The sequence below is a fragment of the Lycorma delicatula genome, chromosome 12, assembly GCF_047948215.1.
Source record: "Lycorma delicatula isolate Av1 chromosome 12, ASM4794821v1, whole genome shotgun sequence".
Lineage (NCBI taxonomy): Eukaryota > Metazoa > Arthropoda > Insecta > Hemiptera > Fulgoridae > Lycorma > Lycorma delicatula.
Window position 1 is genome coordinate 47,938,843 of NC_134466.1, and position 19,166 is coordinate 47,958,008.

The following is a 19,166-nucleotide window of genomic DNA, read 5'->3' on the forward strand; positions in this document are numbered from 1 at the left end:
GGGGTGCAATTTTACTAAACACTTTTTTTTGCAGATATTGTTATTTTTTAATTGTTAACAAATGTGGGTAAGAAAAATATGACCTTAATTAGGCAAAATCTCGAGATACTGAGGGTGACCTTGCTCTTCAACCTTACCATCTTGACTTTTTAAGTTGAAAAAATCTGACCAAGTTTGGTCAAAATCGGTCCAGTAGTTCTGAAGGTATAAGGTGATTTAGAGGACAACACCAAACACACATGGAAATATTTTATGTTTAAAAAAAAATAAATAAAAAAAAAAACTTAATTTAATGTACAAATTAATTTTAAAATAATTATAAAATATAAATGATACAGTAATTCTGTATTAGTTTATGATATATAGATTTTTTTTTATTATACAATATATCACCTCGTTGAAATGATTCTCATTATTTTAATCCACCTGCAAATACTATTGACATAGAAACTATGTAATAGGTTTGAGTAGATAGTCTGTTATCGCAGCCTTATGTAATTTAAATTATAAATATAAATAATAAATCATAATTATTATTAATAGAATTACAGCATACATAATGTATTACAATAAAATTTTAAGTTTTAAGATGGCACATTTGTGACAAGAGATGACATCCATATTTTGTCATAATATGGCCTTGGATAAAAAAAATATAAAACAACTATTAATTTCAAATTGAGCTCTCTACGTTTGTAACTTACGTTAAAGAAAAAACAGAACTTAGTAAATGATTATATTAAAATTGATTTTTCTACCTAATAAACTATCAAATTTTCATAACGCAAAAGAATTACTTCATTATAAAAGTAGTTTCTCATTTCATAATATTGAAATTAAAAATTATACAATTATGCATTTTATAAACTTTTTTTATATAATTTGAGTAAAAAGAATGTGGGAGCATGTTTGTAAATAACAGGATAATGCAATAATCGATATTAAAGAGGAAAACCCATTTTTTTCATAGTATACTTGGTACATTTGTATCCTCTGTCAAATAATATCCACAGAATAATAAACGCATGAATTTGCATAAAATTTTTAAAAATTGTATCTATAAACAAAATAATATAATTCTGCTTAAGAAGAAAATGGAAAGAGTCTTGGGCTATGGTAAATTCAGATGAATTCTTTTTCTTAATAAAAAATATTTAAAAGAATGCTTCAAATTTAAGACAATCAATACTTTTTTATCTTTATATTCCAGCTCATTGAATGTCCGTCAAAATAAAATTACAGTAAACTTATCGTGTACATTTTAAAATAAATTTTAGAACAGCATTTTCAGAACAGTATGTTAGTGTGTTTTATCTATTATTTTATTCATCAATTATTATAAAACATGCTACATTAAGTAACTTTTATGTGAAAAATACAAAAAAAGTGGGAAGTGTAAAACGAAAAAGTAGCACATTTTTTTCTGCTAGTCATTATTTGATGTACAGATATTCTATATGCAACTAAAAACTATTTTTAAACATATGACAGTAGAAATAATTTTTTTTATTCAACCTTAGACACAAAATTGTTTCATTTAATCAGAAATTTAAAAAAAAATCGAGGCCATAAGTTTTTGATTTTAAAAATTATATAAAAAAAATAGTAATGTTACTGTAAAAGTGAAATAAGTTAATGAAGTCAAAAAAGTTTTCATTTTTCAATCAAATTCTTATTGTTTTATAAATTTTCAAGGTGTATTTTTCTTTTTTACCGTCCTACTATTACTTCTAATAGAAAATTAAATTTTAAAAATATTTAATAAAATTCAAAAATAATTTATTTCCAGTTTTAAAAATCACCGACAAAAAAATGGAATTGCATTTTTCAAAAATAGTAAATGCATTCAGAAATTATTATTTTACTGTTAACTAATCTTATATAACAATATCACAGAGTTCGTTGGAACTTATTCAGTAAGATGCGACGAAGTCAAAGAACTACATTTAAAGTTCTAAATATGATCTAACCTAACTGTGAAATGAAAATGGGAAAAAAATAATGCGTGATGGAAAAATGGGAAAACATTATATTTCATTTTAATTAAATTAGTAATAAAGAATATTTTCAAAAAATACCTTGAATTCTGTTAGACAATGGTTTTTTCCATTTGATGAACTGCGGGACTTGAATATGTCATTTTATTCATTTTTTTAATGTACCTTTATGAATCGCACCGCTAGATAGCAGTACTTTATAGTACTAGGTATCATACAAAAACTTGATAATGTACTTGAAATAATAAAATTAAAAATACACTACAGCTTGTTTTAATAGTAAATGCTGTTATGTAAATGAAAGTTCCGAAGGTGAAAAATTTTTTTTAATTCCCATCACTTCTTTAAAAAAAATAAAAGTATTAGTTTACAAGAGATTATACTAGTTTTTTAAAAAGCTCAAATTTTTTGAGCGGAAATTTATATTATAAAATAAAATATAGTATACTCCTTACTAAGAAGTTAAGCATTTTTACAACTTATATTAAAAATGTTATAGACTTTTTAACAATTACTATCATCACAAATACACAATAAACTTTAGTTATTTTATTTTGTGTGTTAACACAGTACAACAGTAACATAATAAATAATCACCACATTATTGATCATTGAGCACTGCTCACCGATCTTTGTATATAATTATCATCATCAATAAAACAATAAACAAAATGAATTACAAATCCTGTTAAAAAAAAAAATTACGTACAATTCATGTAATACGGCAATATGGAGTCACTGCTGTAGAACCACAAATTCTTGGTCCAACTTTAACATTTTTTTTTTAATGTCTGAAGATAAAAACACATTAATAAAATCTATGTATTGTGATATCCAACCTTTTGATGTCTTCACGACCATCTTGTAACTATTTGTACCCTCATAAATCCTTGGCATGAATATATGATTCTCCTCAAAAGCCTTCGCTAACATCATCACTTCACTGCATGAACTTTTTCCTATTTCTAATGCAAATCCTTTATTCCATCTTTTTCATATGAAATAAATCTCCACTGGTAATAAATTATGTCCTAATTATTTGGTTCCTGAATTTTAATTGCATCTCTACAGAACAGATTACAAGTGTGTCAGGGGAAATTTTATCCCCTACTTATCACTTAATTTGGATATTAGTACCTTGCTGCTAAATTTTTCTCACTAAATGGTGGTTATTTATGTTTATTTGATTTTTAAGGTTGATAGAATTTAGGATTGTATTCAGATCCGTTTTAGATTCTTAGTTTACTAGAATTAATCCTTGGAAGATTTGCAAAATGTATGTCCTTCTCCTGACATGATTCCCTTCCAGTAAATTTTCTGAAGGCTTTTTGGTGCTAGCTCTTTGGTCAAGCAGGAATTCACCTGATGAGGTCCTAGTTTTGTGGAGGGTGTAAGCACTCCACAAAGATAGATTCTTACAAATGGCTGGTGGTTGCCTGCCTAATTTATATTTTAATGTGAAAGAAGGAAGAGGAATTTGGGTTTTTACGCCACTAATGTGGTCGGAAATATTGGTATATATTATAGACAGTGCTGCCACCACATGAAAAAAAGACAAATTCAGATGAAAATAAGCGTGTTATATAAAAAAATTCTCTTTTTTGATCACACTTCAGAGTGATCAACTTAACTCTAATGCTTACAAATAATTCTTATTGCTATATTCTGCAAGATATGTACTGTTACAGAAATATTATAATATTTCTATCACAACAGTACCTTTGACCAGTACAGTTATTAGAAAAAACCTCATATGCCCAAATTGGACCAATTACAATACTTTCCCTTCTAGAGCTATAGCTCTGCCATAGTCCTATCTAGACAGGATAGTAAAAGGAAATTGTGAAACAAGAAGATTAATAATATTGTGTATATAATATTTTCGTTTAATGTAATCATAATAACAGAATCATGAAAATGAAAAATGAATAACAATTTGGAATGTAATGCATATGTAATAAAAATAAATATTATTCTATAAATAATACTGACTAGTTATATAATAATCGCATAAAATAATATACAATTAATTATTTACATAAATACAAAACATAATACAACAAATTCAGTAATTATAAAAAATAATTACTTATATTTGTTGAATTAATCCACATCTGGGAAAAGAGTTTTGTATTCTACTCTACTTAATGCTTTATTTCCTGATTCCATTAAAAGTCGGGCATAATTTGCTTCCATACTTGGTTTCAATATTTGAAATACCTCTTCCCAATTTTCATTCAAAAATGAATTCATTGTGTCACCTAGAAATATAAAATTAATTAAAAAAAAAATACATAAAAATAAATCAATAAAATAACAGTTAATGTAAGCATGCAACATTTTTTTTACTACAGCTGTATAAGTCCTTTATCTTTTTTATACTCTAAAACTGAACCGTATTTTTCTAGATACTTCTGGCGATATGGTTATCAGTATGGAAATTGGTACAATAGACTTTTTCTTTTTTTTTCTTGTTTAGCCTCTGGTAATTATCGTTCAGATATTACTTCAAAGGATGAATGAGGATGATGTGTATGAGTGTAAATGAAGTGTAGTCTTGTACAGTCTCAGTTCGACCATTTCTGAGATGTGTTAATTGAAACCTAATCACCAAAGAACACCGGTATTCATGATCTAGTATTCAAATTCATATAAAAATAACTGACTTTACTAGGACTTGAACGCTGGAACTCTTGACTTCCATATCAGCTGATTTGGAAAGACGCGTTCACCACTAGACCAACCTGGTGGGTTGGTACAATAGACTTAGAAACAGTTTTTCTAACGTATCACAGTATATGGAATATCCTTGTGAAGAAATTCAACTCCAAATAGTATCTGAATGTGGCAAAATGAGTCTTTAGGAATTCTCTCAAACTATGTTCATGAAATTATTTTTTTAGTTCATGTTTTTACGGTGGTTTGAATAAAATCTATAAAAAATATGAACTTTATTTCAGAACAATTTATGCTCTTTAATTTTTTAAGTTGGGAGGAAAATTTTTTAAATGCTACAAAATGTTTATGAGGAAGAATACACAATACAGAATGTTTTATGTTCACAACAAAAAAAAACACTTGAACATTGTTATTCAAAATGTACCGTTTTTATTCAAATAAAGTAAAGTTTTCTGTAACTTTTAACTTAAAGAATAGGTATATCAAAGAAGCTAAATACACTTTTATTCAGATTAAACAAAAAACAATCTTAGAATATAATAATAAAATAACATACACACACCATAAACTAACAATTATAATGAACACTTTGAAAAAAATGTATCATTTTCAGTGAAATCAGGTGATTGTGAAGTGTCAAAGGTGTGAGATTTTAGGAACTTTTTTGGAATTTTTTGAGAAAAGATCCTTAAGATGTAATGCATTGGAAAAAAATCTTTACACAGTAGTTGAAAAAAAAACCATTATTATCAATCAGTAGCTTTCGGGTAGTTTAATGATACCAATTTATTTAAAAAATATCATAACACATGATATGTAAATAAAACAAAGGTGTATGATTGTAATTTGAAAACTAAAACAAAATTACCATATTAGATGGAAAACTATAATCACAATCAAAAATATATTTGTCAAAATTTTTCCAACATTTATCTCAATTGTGGTTTTTTTTTATGGAAAAATATCGCTAATGAGGGTCCTGGTAAGTCAAACAGGTAGATAATTTTATTTATATTAAAATAATATTTGAGAGCATATGAGAAAGAAATGGAAATTTTAGCAAATTATGAAACGACAGCTGTTCCTTAGCCCCCAACTTTCCAGCATTGTTTTGTAAAAAAATTGATTCTAATTGCTGTTTTCAAACAGCAGACAATATTACATTGTTATGAATCAACACGTTATTTGGTAAACAGAATTCCACAGTGTATGGCAACATTTAAACACTGTAAGGAGAGATGCATTAACTGAACAGCAGAGTACTTTAAAAGGAGCAAACCAAGTTAAATTACCGCACACTTTTTTTTTTTAGTTTCTGTATTAATATTTCTTGTAAACTATGTTAAGAATACAATGTATTTTGTACCAGTTATTGAACTAAAACAAAAAAAAATACTAATTGAGTGTTTCAGTTGCATAAAAAAGAAATTAAGTAACATTCGACATAAATTTGAAAATAATGTGACCAACATTTTACACAATATGATTTGATATTAATAAATAATTGTATCAGAAAGAATATTAAATTACAATGTGTCTTTCAAACTATTCTGCCAAAGCTCACAAAGTCCGGGTAAAAATATACTAAAACACACACACACACACGCATGCACACACACACACACACACACACACACACACACACACACACACACACACACACACACACACACACACAAAATAAAATTAATAATTATAAATAAATAAAAACTTACCCAATTGTTTATTTCCATTGAAGAGATTATCTAATTTTACTTGCATTTTTTTAGTAGAAAGTGTTACTTTGAAGTCAGTTAATTTAGCATATTTTTTATTGTTCTTTGCAAATGGTTCACCCTTAAACTTCCATGTACCAGATATGTCATCTTAAAAAAAAACAAAAAAAAAACACGTTAACAGCAGATTTTATATTGCACACTTATTTTTAAATAATAAAAATATATATACAATTATTACAACAAATATGGCTACAGAATATCCTATTGTTCATAATTTACAGTGTCTTTGTGTATTTCACTATAAATGTTGTACATCTTCAGTACATAAAATGGGAATATTTTGGAGGAAAATTAAAATTCAAGGTTGTAATGCAAGAAGCAGAATGAATATAAAATAAAAGTGAAAATGTACTAATTCTAACAACCAAATTAAATGTTTTGAGTAATGTATAAAACAGTGCATATGTTTTTAAATAAGATTTTACGTTGTTTTATGTTAAGTTTTTTATGCTGATTAGGCCCAACCAAAGGAGGTATTATTGCTTTTCAATGAGTAGTTCAGTCTTTCTTACAGATATGACATATATAAAGCACCTAAGGTACAAGCAGCACCAGTCAATGTTGCTATCTCTGAAAGTAATGATGTTCATTATTCAGCCAGTCCCTCCAGTAAACAGAATGAAGATGCCACTAGTAATGTAACCTACATTTCAGGTGGGCTAGGCACACTATTACATAACTACATATTTGCCCTCAGTAAAAAAGAGGAACCAATAACCAAAAAAATGGAATACCACTTTATTCCCAATTTTCCCTGGTAAACCTAGCATGGAAAGCTTCTCATTCTTAAAAATGACTATGTTATTTTTGGGAAGAATTGTCTCATGTCAGATCACCTACAATCTTTAACCTTTAATGGTTTTGGGACGAAACATGCACACAAAGAGAGTGAGAGGGCTGGGGGTGACACATGTATATATATATATATATATATATATATATATACATGAGGGTTATTTTTTTTCAAGCTCGATGTCTGTGCCAAAATGTTGTCCTCCTAGCCAGCGTTTCATGTGAGCAAAGAGGTGAAAATCGTATGGAGCCAAGTCCAGGCTGTATGGTGGGTGATCAAAATACTTCCCAACGAAAATGCTGCAGGAGCTTCTTTGTTACAGCTGCAGTGTGCAGCCGAGCATTGTCATGGAGAAAGACAATGCCTGATGACAACATTCCTCTCTACTTATTCTGAATTGCCCTTCGTAGATGTTGAAGAGTCACGCAGTATGAGGCTACAGTGATGGTCGTGCTGCGTTCCATGAATTCCACCAAGAGCTGCAGACCAGCGTAGAAACATGGCTGAAAACACAGGCGGCTCCATTCTATGACGAGGGTATTGGAAAGTTGGTACCACGCTACAACAAATGTCTAAATCGGAGTGGCGACTATGTAAAGAAATAGCATAACTATGTAAATACTTGTTACAAATAAAAAATTTTTTATTTTCACTGTGGTTTTGATTTCGTGACCGATCGGACCTTGAAAAAAAAATAACCCTCGTATATAAAATATACATTCATACATCTCTTTGCCTGTAATTATAGTTAAATCTATAGTTTAATCTAATGTAGCACATATTAAAAAAAAACTGTTTTCATGAATATTCAAAGAAAATTTATTTTAAAAATTATTTTAAATTTTATTTTAAAAAAATAAATAATTACTTACTGAATCTTATATGACATGGTCCAGTACCAGCTATTGGTAACATAATAATTTTCCCAGATACATTGTACTGTCCAGTAATTTCATAATTCGGTACCAAAAGGGTCACTTCAAATTCGTATTTTTCTGGGTGAGCACTAAAAAAAAAAGGATAAATTACTACATAATTGATTTATTTTAAGTAGAATTAAGATAATTAATTCAGTGATTTGGCCGAAAAATATTTTCTTTTTTTCCATATCATCCAACTTGCGGATATGTTGAATCAATCACTGTTTGATGTTCTGTGGTTTTCTTTTAGTCTAGTATTTTTGCACTCTTTCCGATCATACTTTCTTTTTTTCTTTGAAAAATTGGATCTTACGTTTGGTTTTGACTTGGAATCTTGTTTTCTTACCCTTAGTTTTTTTTTTTTTGGCGGTTCTGTACAGGAGCATGCTTTCTGTAATTTAAGTATTATATCTTTTCTGTTTAAAACTATTCTATTATTATAAATATTGTTTTTATATTTTAAAATTACATAAAAACACAATTTTAATAAATAAAATTTGTATATTTTAAATAAATAAAATCGCATTAGTTTTACACTACCAAAATCCTCCATTGGCAGAATGATTTACAGCACCGCTGGATTTTGTTTTTATATTCTATAAAAAAATGTAAGCTTGCTTTACCAGCTTAGTGTGAACCAACCATCACACAAAGCAGAGTAGCTGGGTCAGTTTACAGGCAGCACCTCTTGCCCTAATATTCACATATACTTAGCAAAGTTTGATCTACATACGGGAAAAAGGGATCAACAATTTGAAAAAGAATAGGTGGTGACAAAGGATTCTGTGGAAGAGTTGTAGTATGAGTCAAACATCCTCTCCCAGAAGAAAGCGTAAAACCTTTCCAAGCTGACCTTATTTCTCATTCCACCATCCCTTATTTCTCAAGATATTGGAGAATTTTTTATATAGACTGGAAAAATGCAAACTTATCAACAATTTTATATTGGTGAAATACAATATATACTTAACAAAAATTGTTTTTCCTACTAAAATTAAAGATCTTTCCAAAAATCAGGTACAAGCTCCTGTAAAATCTAACTGGTCCATTCCAGAATTATGTGATATGTGAAAATACCCAACTGGACTATAAATTGTTTGGCAAGAGACCTTTACTAGAAGAGATGATCAGTTGATTACTTTTGTAAACCGTACGTTTCCACTTTGTTTATCTATCAAACAGACAAAAGGCTGGCAAAATCTATAAAAAACCAATTCTCCATGAAACCGCAAGAAAAAAACAGAAATTTGTCTTTTAAAAATCAACTACCAAAAAAATATGACACTAGTACACAGTCATTTCCCACCCCTCCCTGAAGATCAGATAAAAATCATACAGCATTATCAGCAAGCCACAAAAAAAATTATTGATATTCAAATATAAATGGGAAACCAATCAGAAAATAATGATGCATTACATAAGAATCAAAATGTTAAAATAAATTAATGAATAATTACTTACTTGACTTGTGTAATTTGTGATTTTGAAAATCCAGTATGTTTACCATCTATAATTTCCAGATTTAAACTTACTGCGCCATTACCATTATGTAAAGTCATTTTTGGTATTGTCCATGGATCCATTAATGGTATCCCAAGATTTTTATGTTCTTAAATAAAAAAAAGAAATTTTAAAAATAATATAAAAATCCCAAGATTTTTATGTTCTTAGATAAAAAAAAGAATTTTAAAAATAATATAAACTCAATTTTTTGTTTAATAAAAAAAAGACATATTGTACTGTTGTGAATGCCTATGACATTATGACATACTCAAGTGATTTTTTTTTTTATATGGGATTTAACACGTAAAAATAATATGGTGAATTCTGATAAACTACACACGCACATGCACGCATGCATATATATATATATATATATTTTTTTTATATATTCCATTCCTAATGTAGTTTATCTTAAGCTTTACTTTGAAGCTGTATTGAATCAGATTTGTTCAATATGTTTCAGTTAATGGAGAAGTAATAAATAAGCTTTTCTCTTTCTTCTTTTAGTAAAAATTTGTATTTACTGCATTTGACATTAGGTAGGTTGTGAACTTAGCAAGTCTATGAGTAAACATGATCTTATTTACAAATAGCACAAAATAAATTTTCACCAACAAAGCAGAGTTATTTATAAACAGAGAATATATATATATATATATATATATGTATGTGTGTGTGTGTGTGTGTGTGTGTGTGTGTGTGTGTGTGTGTGTGTGTGTGTGTGTGTGTGTGTGTGTGTGTGTGTGTGTGTGTGTGTGTGCATGTGTGTGTGTGTGTATTATATAATATATTTATAATAGTATTTATTTGTAAGTCAATTTTATTATTTGTATTTGTTATTTTTCTAAAATATTTATTCTTTTGTTTATGTAATTTTGTTTAAAATCTGCCACATTTCGATTTGTTTTGTTTTGAATAAACTTTGAAATTAAATTCTTATATCTGAATTTAGTTTCTGTGGACTATATTCATAACATTCTACTCAGAATCAAATTTTCTACAAGTTTTGTTTAAAACTTTTATGTGTTTATTACCTACCTATTTAACAAAGCTATTTTACGCCAAACAAAATGGTGTTTTTCGACCAAATCTTTTGTCTTTTATCCTTGATTTCTCGAAAACTAATAAAAATACAGTTCTGAGTCTTACCTACTTTTTTTCTATTTTTCAAGTTATTTTTACACAAAATTGTTAAATTTACCTTTTTGGTTTAATATCCAAAAGTATTAAACAAGGATATTAAAGAGTAATTTACAGTTTGTTTTACCAAAGGCACAGAAATCGAGGGAAAATCTTTCGCCAGCTGACACTCTCTTAACAACGCATTTCTAAATCTATGTTTATATTGTTTGTTTTCTTTATTTTCTCCAGTAAAACATGTCCTGAATGTATCGTGATGTTTAAAATTGTAAGCCCATAATATTATTTTTTTGATATTTTATGCTAAATAAATAAATAAGATTTACCTTTATTTGCTTTCTTTAATAATGCTTCACCGGCTTTCTTAACACATTCATTAATAGATGCATCTTTAGCAAGGCAGTTTGATATTTTGTTGGAATCTGAAAATAAAAACAAAATTAATATGTGCATTTTACAAAAAAGTATAGAGATTTGAGAAAGGATGTACATAGAGTCTTACACACTCTCAACAGATAATGGCAGAGGAGAGAATGTAAATGAGGGCGAAAGGTGTTAATGTACACCTACAGCCCTTACATTTATTCTGATATACACATTCTTATACTGCCTTAACAAGATGTTACATACATTTACCCAAATCTATTCTGTTTGTGTATTCTTGCACAATTTTTTAGACTGAGAATCTTGGAATATCATTATGGATGCTCTAATGTTTTCCTATTGGAGTACCGAAGGTAGGTAACCTTGGGTATTGCTGTCATAAGGAATAGTACTTTGACTTTTGCAACTTCCAACAACTGCCAACATTTTTCTACTTCCATTGTAAATGTTATAGTCATAAATATTAATTGTCCTTTTGCTCAGTAAAAGAGAACATATTGCCCTTTTATTCTAAAATAGATAGAGCAAAGAAAAAAACCTGGCTCAATTTTGTTTTAGTTTTGTAAAACGAATAAATTTTAATTGTCTTTAACTGTAATAATCATTAGCAATCAATAAATACCAATAACTTGTAATTAACTTCACTCAACATTTTTTTTAACTTCAGTGATCCATGTAAATCAGTTTATATAATATATATGGCTTTGATCAATGGCATTTTACCTTACTTGGCCGTTTTCAATTTTAACTATGTTACTCTGAAATATTTCAAATGTTCTAAAACCAAAAGGTGAAAGAAATTCAATTTTCCATTAATTATTATTGCAAACACAGCTTAAATTAAATTTTTTTCACTATTCACCTAGCAGTAACCATAAACAAGGCCCAACAGTCAGCAGTTATCCAAATAGCTGTATTAATCACTTTTTTGAAATTAATTCTTTTTTTTTTTTAATTTTTAATTATCATTGTATTAATTCAGTTTTGAACCGAATAAAAATCAAATTATTTGTTTAAATATTAGGCAAAGGATGGCATAACATTTCTGATTTGCCAATAACAATTTTTTTTATTTTAAATATGCCATAGGTGTTCGGATATTATTGCAAAATATTTATAAATACAATTGCAAAAAATCAAGATGTTCAGTAAAAAAAAAAAAAAATGAGGGTCCAATTTGATCCCTTTGATCGAAAGACATTTTTAACTTAAAAATGATACAGTGTTAAAGATATAATTAAGAACAAAAAGAACAAAATTTTAGTTAAAAGATCTTTTGTCCACAATTAACTCCCTTGACCAAATGACATTTTTATTATCAATTATATTTAAAGTATAATAGCAAAAATAAATAAATAATAAGTAAATAAAAATGTATAGTAAAAACATTTTAGCCAACATGAACTCTTTGCTCTTTATGCTATCTCTCTTTATGCTACCTGCTATCCTGTATAACATTTTTAGTACCAGAAAAGACTTGAAAACAGATAAGTATCACTATTACAAAAAAATATTTAAGATTCTGAACTTGGGTCCCATGGTAATCTTTAAAAAAAAAATGTTCCCATATCATCTACATTCATGTTTGGATTTTCAATATTGAAAATTTAATCTATATAAATGTTAATCTACCAGTTAAGCTATCAGAAAATTTAATCATAGTTAGTATCAGCAGTCAATCTCCTGTTAATCACTGAAAATATCAGAAGTTTTGTTAGCGCTTTTTCTTAACTTGGAAAACACTATAAAATGACAATGAAATGAAAGTATTTCAAGAAATTTAAAATCATTTATCAAAATTGTAAATTTTTATACCATCTGTCTGTCACAAATAACTAAACATTCCAATATATTAGTAATATATAATGACGCTGTGTCTATTACATTGTTTCCCAAATAAAGGATACATTAATTATTACCCCATATCCATACATTAATATGTATATTAAGCAATTAATTAGGCAATTGCTTTTGCTAAGCAATTATATTAGGCAATTAAATCATGTAAATCAGCTGCTAAACAAATGGCACTGGTCAAAGTTATTGCATCTATGGTGAACTGAGTGTAGATATTAATTGTAAAGCTGAATACCACCTACATTATGATGATGGACTTGGCATGCTGATTTAAACAAAAGTATATTCAGCTCAATGAAAAAAGATTTGAGAAACCACTTTATTCCTCACTTCTCTGTCAATTTGATGTGGAATGCTAATTATTCTTCAATAACCAACACAATACAGTACTTGACATATATACGATCTAGAATCTTTGTATAAATCCTAAGTTTTCATGTTCCATTTTAATGATTTAAAATTTTTTTTATTAGCATTTTATAGCTAAATCAAATAAAAACCTCTTATTCGGATCGATGTATATAAAAAGAGGTTAATACAGCATAATAAATATATTTTATAAAAAGTATAACTAGCATCTATTGTATTAAATGTAACAACATATAAAACAGGAATTGTTTATCATTATTGATTATGGAAGGATTTGCCATTCCAAAAAGTAATTTCAATATATTAAGAAAATTATAAGTATTGTTTTCAGGAAAACTGGACATTACTGACTGATGACTATCAAGGAGGCACATCATTACACATCTGTTAATGCTTTGATATATTTTTCGATTTGTTAAAAAATATGAAATGTTCAAAAAAGTTAATATTTATAAAATAATACATATAAAGACCACCTATAAACAAAAACTCAATAAGTCATAGCCAATTAATTGTCACTCTTCCACACCACTATATTTGCTGCCATATTGAAACAAAAATTTTTATCAAAAATTTCTAAATATAAATTCAGTGATTCATCTTATAGCAAGGAATCTTAAAGTAAATTAATTTTTGCCTATAACTGCATCATAAATTGACAGCATCTTAAAAGGTAAAGTTAAACCAGGATCTTTCTTTACTCAGTTAATAATAAATTTACAAAAAAATAAATTGGTTTCATGAACAAATGTTTTTTTCATCATTAAAAAATCTAACAATAAAAAAATAGCTTTTATTTTATGTAATAAACAATAAATCATCAAGTAGAAACACCTACACGTATTTCTTAAAAATTTCACACTTTTGTGTAGTGAAACCAATTTTATTATTCAGATAATAATATGATCGCAACATTACACATAAATAACTAGTATAGGATTAAAAAACAGGTAATTTAAAAAGAAGATTTTGTTTCTTCTTTTTTTATCTCCGTAATAAAATTTTGTCAAACAGCCAAATAAAAGATGCAAATTTACAAACTAATTTACATTTACAAGGAAAAGAATGAGTTTAATAAACAAAATAAAAGAATCTATTATAAAGACTTTTCCTCATTTTCATTATTATTATTATTTTAATAAATTCATAAAATATTATGATTTTTTATGATATATGATTATGATTTATGATATTTTTTATGAAATATCAGATTTTTTTTTCAATTATTACATAATAATTGAAAATCAGAAAAGTTTATTCAGAATAATTTAAAACTTACTTCTTCATTTCAGCAAAGATTGTCCTACCTTCTAACAAAATTTTTTACTTTTATACAGACTGTGTCAGAAGGTGTTAATCAAACATTAGAAACCGATTCAGGACATCTACTTAAAAACATTCATGTCAATAAATGCCTCGCTTTTTTCTCTCTTGTTCTGTTTTGTGTGTTTTCAATAAAAATATATTTCTTAAGAATGGATTGAGATATTGTAATGAAATATTAAGCCATCATTGTTAACAAAATGATACCTCATTGGTTCAAATCGGTTGATAAACAGTATTATTATTTTTAATTCAATTAATAAAAATGTAAAAACAGGAATAAAATTGTCAGACTGCATAAATTTTGCAATCTACTTTAAGTCTTATTTCAACTGATTTGAACAAATGAGATGTATTAGTTCATTTTATTTGTTCATTGTGAGATGTATTGGTTCACAATAAAAAGGCTTACCATTTAATCAAATTAAACTTAATTTGATTAAGTTTAATTTGATAAAAAACCAGTCAAATGCCTGAAGACAAAAAAAAAAAAAATATTATTTACAGAGCTATTAATGATTTAGACTGCCATTTAGAAATATCCAAATGTAAAATTTTTTAACTTATTTATTTTGCTGTAAAAAATAAACAAGAACAAAACAAAAGTAATGAAACATAATAGAAATAACGAAGATGGATCACTAAGTATAAAAATAGGAAGAGAAAAGATTATAGAGATAGAAGAATTTTATTATTTGGGAGGAAGAATTACTAAAGATGGATGAAACAGGAGCGATATAAAATGACGAATAGCACAGGTGAAACGAGCCTTCAGTCAGAAATATAATTTGTTTACATCAAAAATTAATTTAAACGTCAGGAAAAGATTTTTGAAAGTATATGTTTGGAGCATAGCTTTATATGGAAGTGAAACTTGGACGATCGGAGTACCTGAAAAGAAAAGATTAGAAGCTTTTGAAATATGGTGCTGCAGAAGAATGTTAAAAATCAGATGGGTGGATAAAGTGATAAATAAAGAGGTGTTGCGGCAAATTGATGAAGAAATAAGCATTTGGAATAAATATAGTTAAAAGAAGAGACAGATTTATAGGCCACATATTAAGGAAGGCATCCTGGAATAGTCTCTTTAATATTGGAGCGACAGGTAGGAGGGAAAAATTGTGCAGGCAGGCAACGTTTGGAATATGTAAAACAAACTGTTAGGGATGTAGGATGTAGGGGGTATATCGAAATGAAATGACTGGCACTAGGTAGGGAATCTTGGAGAGCTGCATCAAACCAGTCAAATGTCTGAAGATAAAAAAGAAAAAAATTGTGTTAGGTACGTGAACATCAAATTTTGTATATATCGCAATTCATTCTTAAGAAAAACATTTTTATTGGACAGAGGGTAAATGAAACAAATTAAGAACATATTGTCGCATAAACTCTGACATCCTGAGTCAGTCTCTTTAAGTTTGGATGACACTTCTCGGGGCACTTTTGATGTCAGATTTAAAGATCCTCATCCACTATTCAGGAAAAATATCTTTATACCTTAGAAAAATAAATGTTTCCCAAACTGACAACGTACCTAAAGCTTCTTTGAAAGAGGGCATGAAGAGTTTACTGGTGATTGTGAACCTTACTGTATAAACATAATATTTAATTAATTTAGCCTAGAGATAAGAAATCAGATGAGAATAAATTTTAAAATGCTTAGTTTTCTATTAGCATCTGTCTTTTATTCTAAAAAAATTAATAATTTCTAATTTGGGAAAGATATTGAATCCAAATTGTGTTTACATTTTTAAACACTATACTAAAATTAAAAGAAAAAAACCATCCAAAACACTTTATTTCTTAAAAACTGATTATTTAAAAAAAATTATTTAATTGAAAATAAAGAAGTTTTAATTGATAATTAAAAATTAATATTTTTACAAATAACTCAACTGATTTTTCTTATGGTGTAGAAGTAGCATCTTTATCTTTAACCCAGAAGCTTCTGGATTCAAGTCCCGTTCACTTTTCATATTCTACAAATATTTCATATCATAAACCCACCCACAAATAATAATGAATTAATTCATAGTTTTATTTATATCCATATTATGAATTAATGATTTAATAATAAGAAAAAAATTCTATTATCTAAGTGAAAAACAATGAAATAAAAGAAGCCAAACTTCATACTAAAATTTATTTTTACAAATAGACAATCATAAATTCATTTATTTCACATTAACTTATAACTAATTCTGGCTATACTTGTTACAAACAAGTAAATTAAGGTAAATGAGTGACAAGGGCATGACTGTATTATGTATGACATGAGAGATGTTTACTCTTTATGAGCAAAAATTGCAATCTACGTAAAATAAACAAATTCTAAATCAATTTATTCATTTCATTTTAAAAACTAGACTCCCAATTACAACTTCTTATGAGAAATTAAATCTGTAGCATGTGAAAAATGCCAATCCTGGTTCAGGATTCGAACCTAAGATTTTCCCATTGAAAATCACCTTAAAGTCCGACTTATTATATATATATATATATATACATATACATGACATATAAAATTATATATTGTTTTAGGTAACTGAATAAAATATTTTTACATGTTTTTACAATTATTTAAAGAAAGGCACCATTTATTGATGCTGGATTCTTGAAAATATTTTCATTTAAAAACGTCTATTTCTAATGAAAAAACCAATGAATCATGTACTGATTCACAATAAAATTTCATTTTATTGAAAATTAATCAATAAAATGAAATTTTATTGTTTCTGTTACTGCGAACCTTTTATATTCTACTAGATTTAACTGTATCCCAATCCTGTAGGGGAAAGACACCCTTGTGATGTTACCGGTCGCCACACCATCCCTCTGTTCCAAGCCCTGAGGGGCTTTACCAGAGATCATCTGTAGACTCTCTAACTGATTACATGTCAGTCATCAACCAGGCCTCGTTCGGGATGCCACCAATGTAAATTCCATACAGGTTTAACTGTATGGTAACAACAATTAAAAAAAAGAATTTTAACAAAAAAACAATGAAAAAACTTTTAATCCTTTTTTTTAATTTTTGAAGTCGGCGCCCAAAAAAAAAAAAACAATTAACAACACTAATCTAGTACTAACTTCAGAAAGTAAAACCTTTAAGAAATATTTGAAAAATTATTAAATTTATAATAAATTTTGAAGACAATATATTTTTTTTTTTTTTTTCACTGAAAATAAGGATAGGATTTTAAGAAACGCCGACTCAACGAAAAAAAATTCTTCCGTAGTTCTGCGCAAGAAGACAGACTTTTCGTTTCCCAAGTCGATTATGCCCAAGTCGATTGCAATGAAAAGGAAAGGTGCACAACTAGATGTTAAAACTGTCCTAAATCCAAAATTTCAACATTCTACGGATAAACGTTTTTGAATTATGCGTACGTACGAACGTACAGACGTCACGCCGAAACTAGTCAAAATGGATTCAGGGATGCTCAAAATGGATAATTCCGTTGAAATCTAAAAAACCGAAATTTTTCTCGATTATAATACTTCCTTTACTTCGTACAAATGCTACGATTTGAACCCAGAACCTTCTGGATGAAAGTCAGATAGGCTACCATTCTACTATGGAAGTTGTTGACGGGCATAGATAGGTTTATTAATTTTGCCTTATGAAAATGAAAATGTTTAAGGTAACAAAAATGTCACGCATTACCTGGATTTGAACCCAGGATCTCCAGATGAAAGGCCGAGACATTAAAACAAAAAAAAAAATGTATCGTTTCAAATCAAAAACTTTTTAAAAATATTTTTCCGAAGCCACTTAACAAAAAGCGGGAATGCTCAAAGAAAAGAGAAATATTTCGCAACTTGCCCTATTTAAAAAACATATTGTACAGTCAGTTTTTATAACAAATTACCGTACATCATAGATAAAAAAATTCACTTTTTTTTAAAATCCTTTTTATAAATTATATTAATAATTTAAAAAAAAAATTAAATTAAATTTTACTAACCTGCTGGTGCAGCATTGTTTTCAATTAAACAATAAAATATATATAATAAAACATTAAAAAAATATGCGTTAACTCGTATAGACATCATGTTGAGAACAGTCGGTTACAACATAAGTTTCAGTTAAAGCAGTACCATATATATATATACACTGCATATCTGCATATTCAAGTACTTGAGGAAAAAAAAAATATATATATATGAAGAAAAAGCCATTCCTTTCTTGTTAATCCTTTTAATAAAAAATGTTGACCCTCAAGATTCTTTTACGCCAAGTGTATATATATATATATATATATTTATTTATTTATTTATATAATAAAAGAGATAGATGTTATTTTCTGGTTAGCCTTGTATGACCGGAAGCAGATGCTGTTGTGTACGGTAGTAACCGTAAAAATTAATGCAACTCATACCGATAAAACAAGACTGTTTGATGCAGTTAAACAGAAAGGGA

At 27.7% G+C, this 19,166-nt stretch overlaps 1 protein-coding gene across 1 annotated transcript; it reads right to left on the reverse strand.

Moving 5' to 3' along the window:
- Nucleotides 1–3,862: 3,862 nt before the first annotated feature.
- Nucleotides 3,863–18,918, reverse strand: LOC142332881 (protein takeout-like). The gene is made up of 6 exons (XM_075379572.1): nt 18,712–18,918; nt 11,137–11,232; nt 9,629–9,776; nt 8,120–8,253; nt 6,392–6,541; nt 3,863–4,258 (listed from the first exon to the last, which is right to left on the reverse strand). Exons 1-6 carry the CDS (start codon nt 18,797–18,799, stop codon nt 4,101–4,103), a joined length of 774 nt encoding a protein of 257 aa, XP_075235687.1. The 5' UTR covers nt 18,800–18,918; the 3' UTR covers nt 3,863–4,100.
- Between the last annotated feature and the right edge of the window lie 248 nt (nt 18,919–19,166).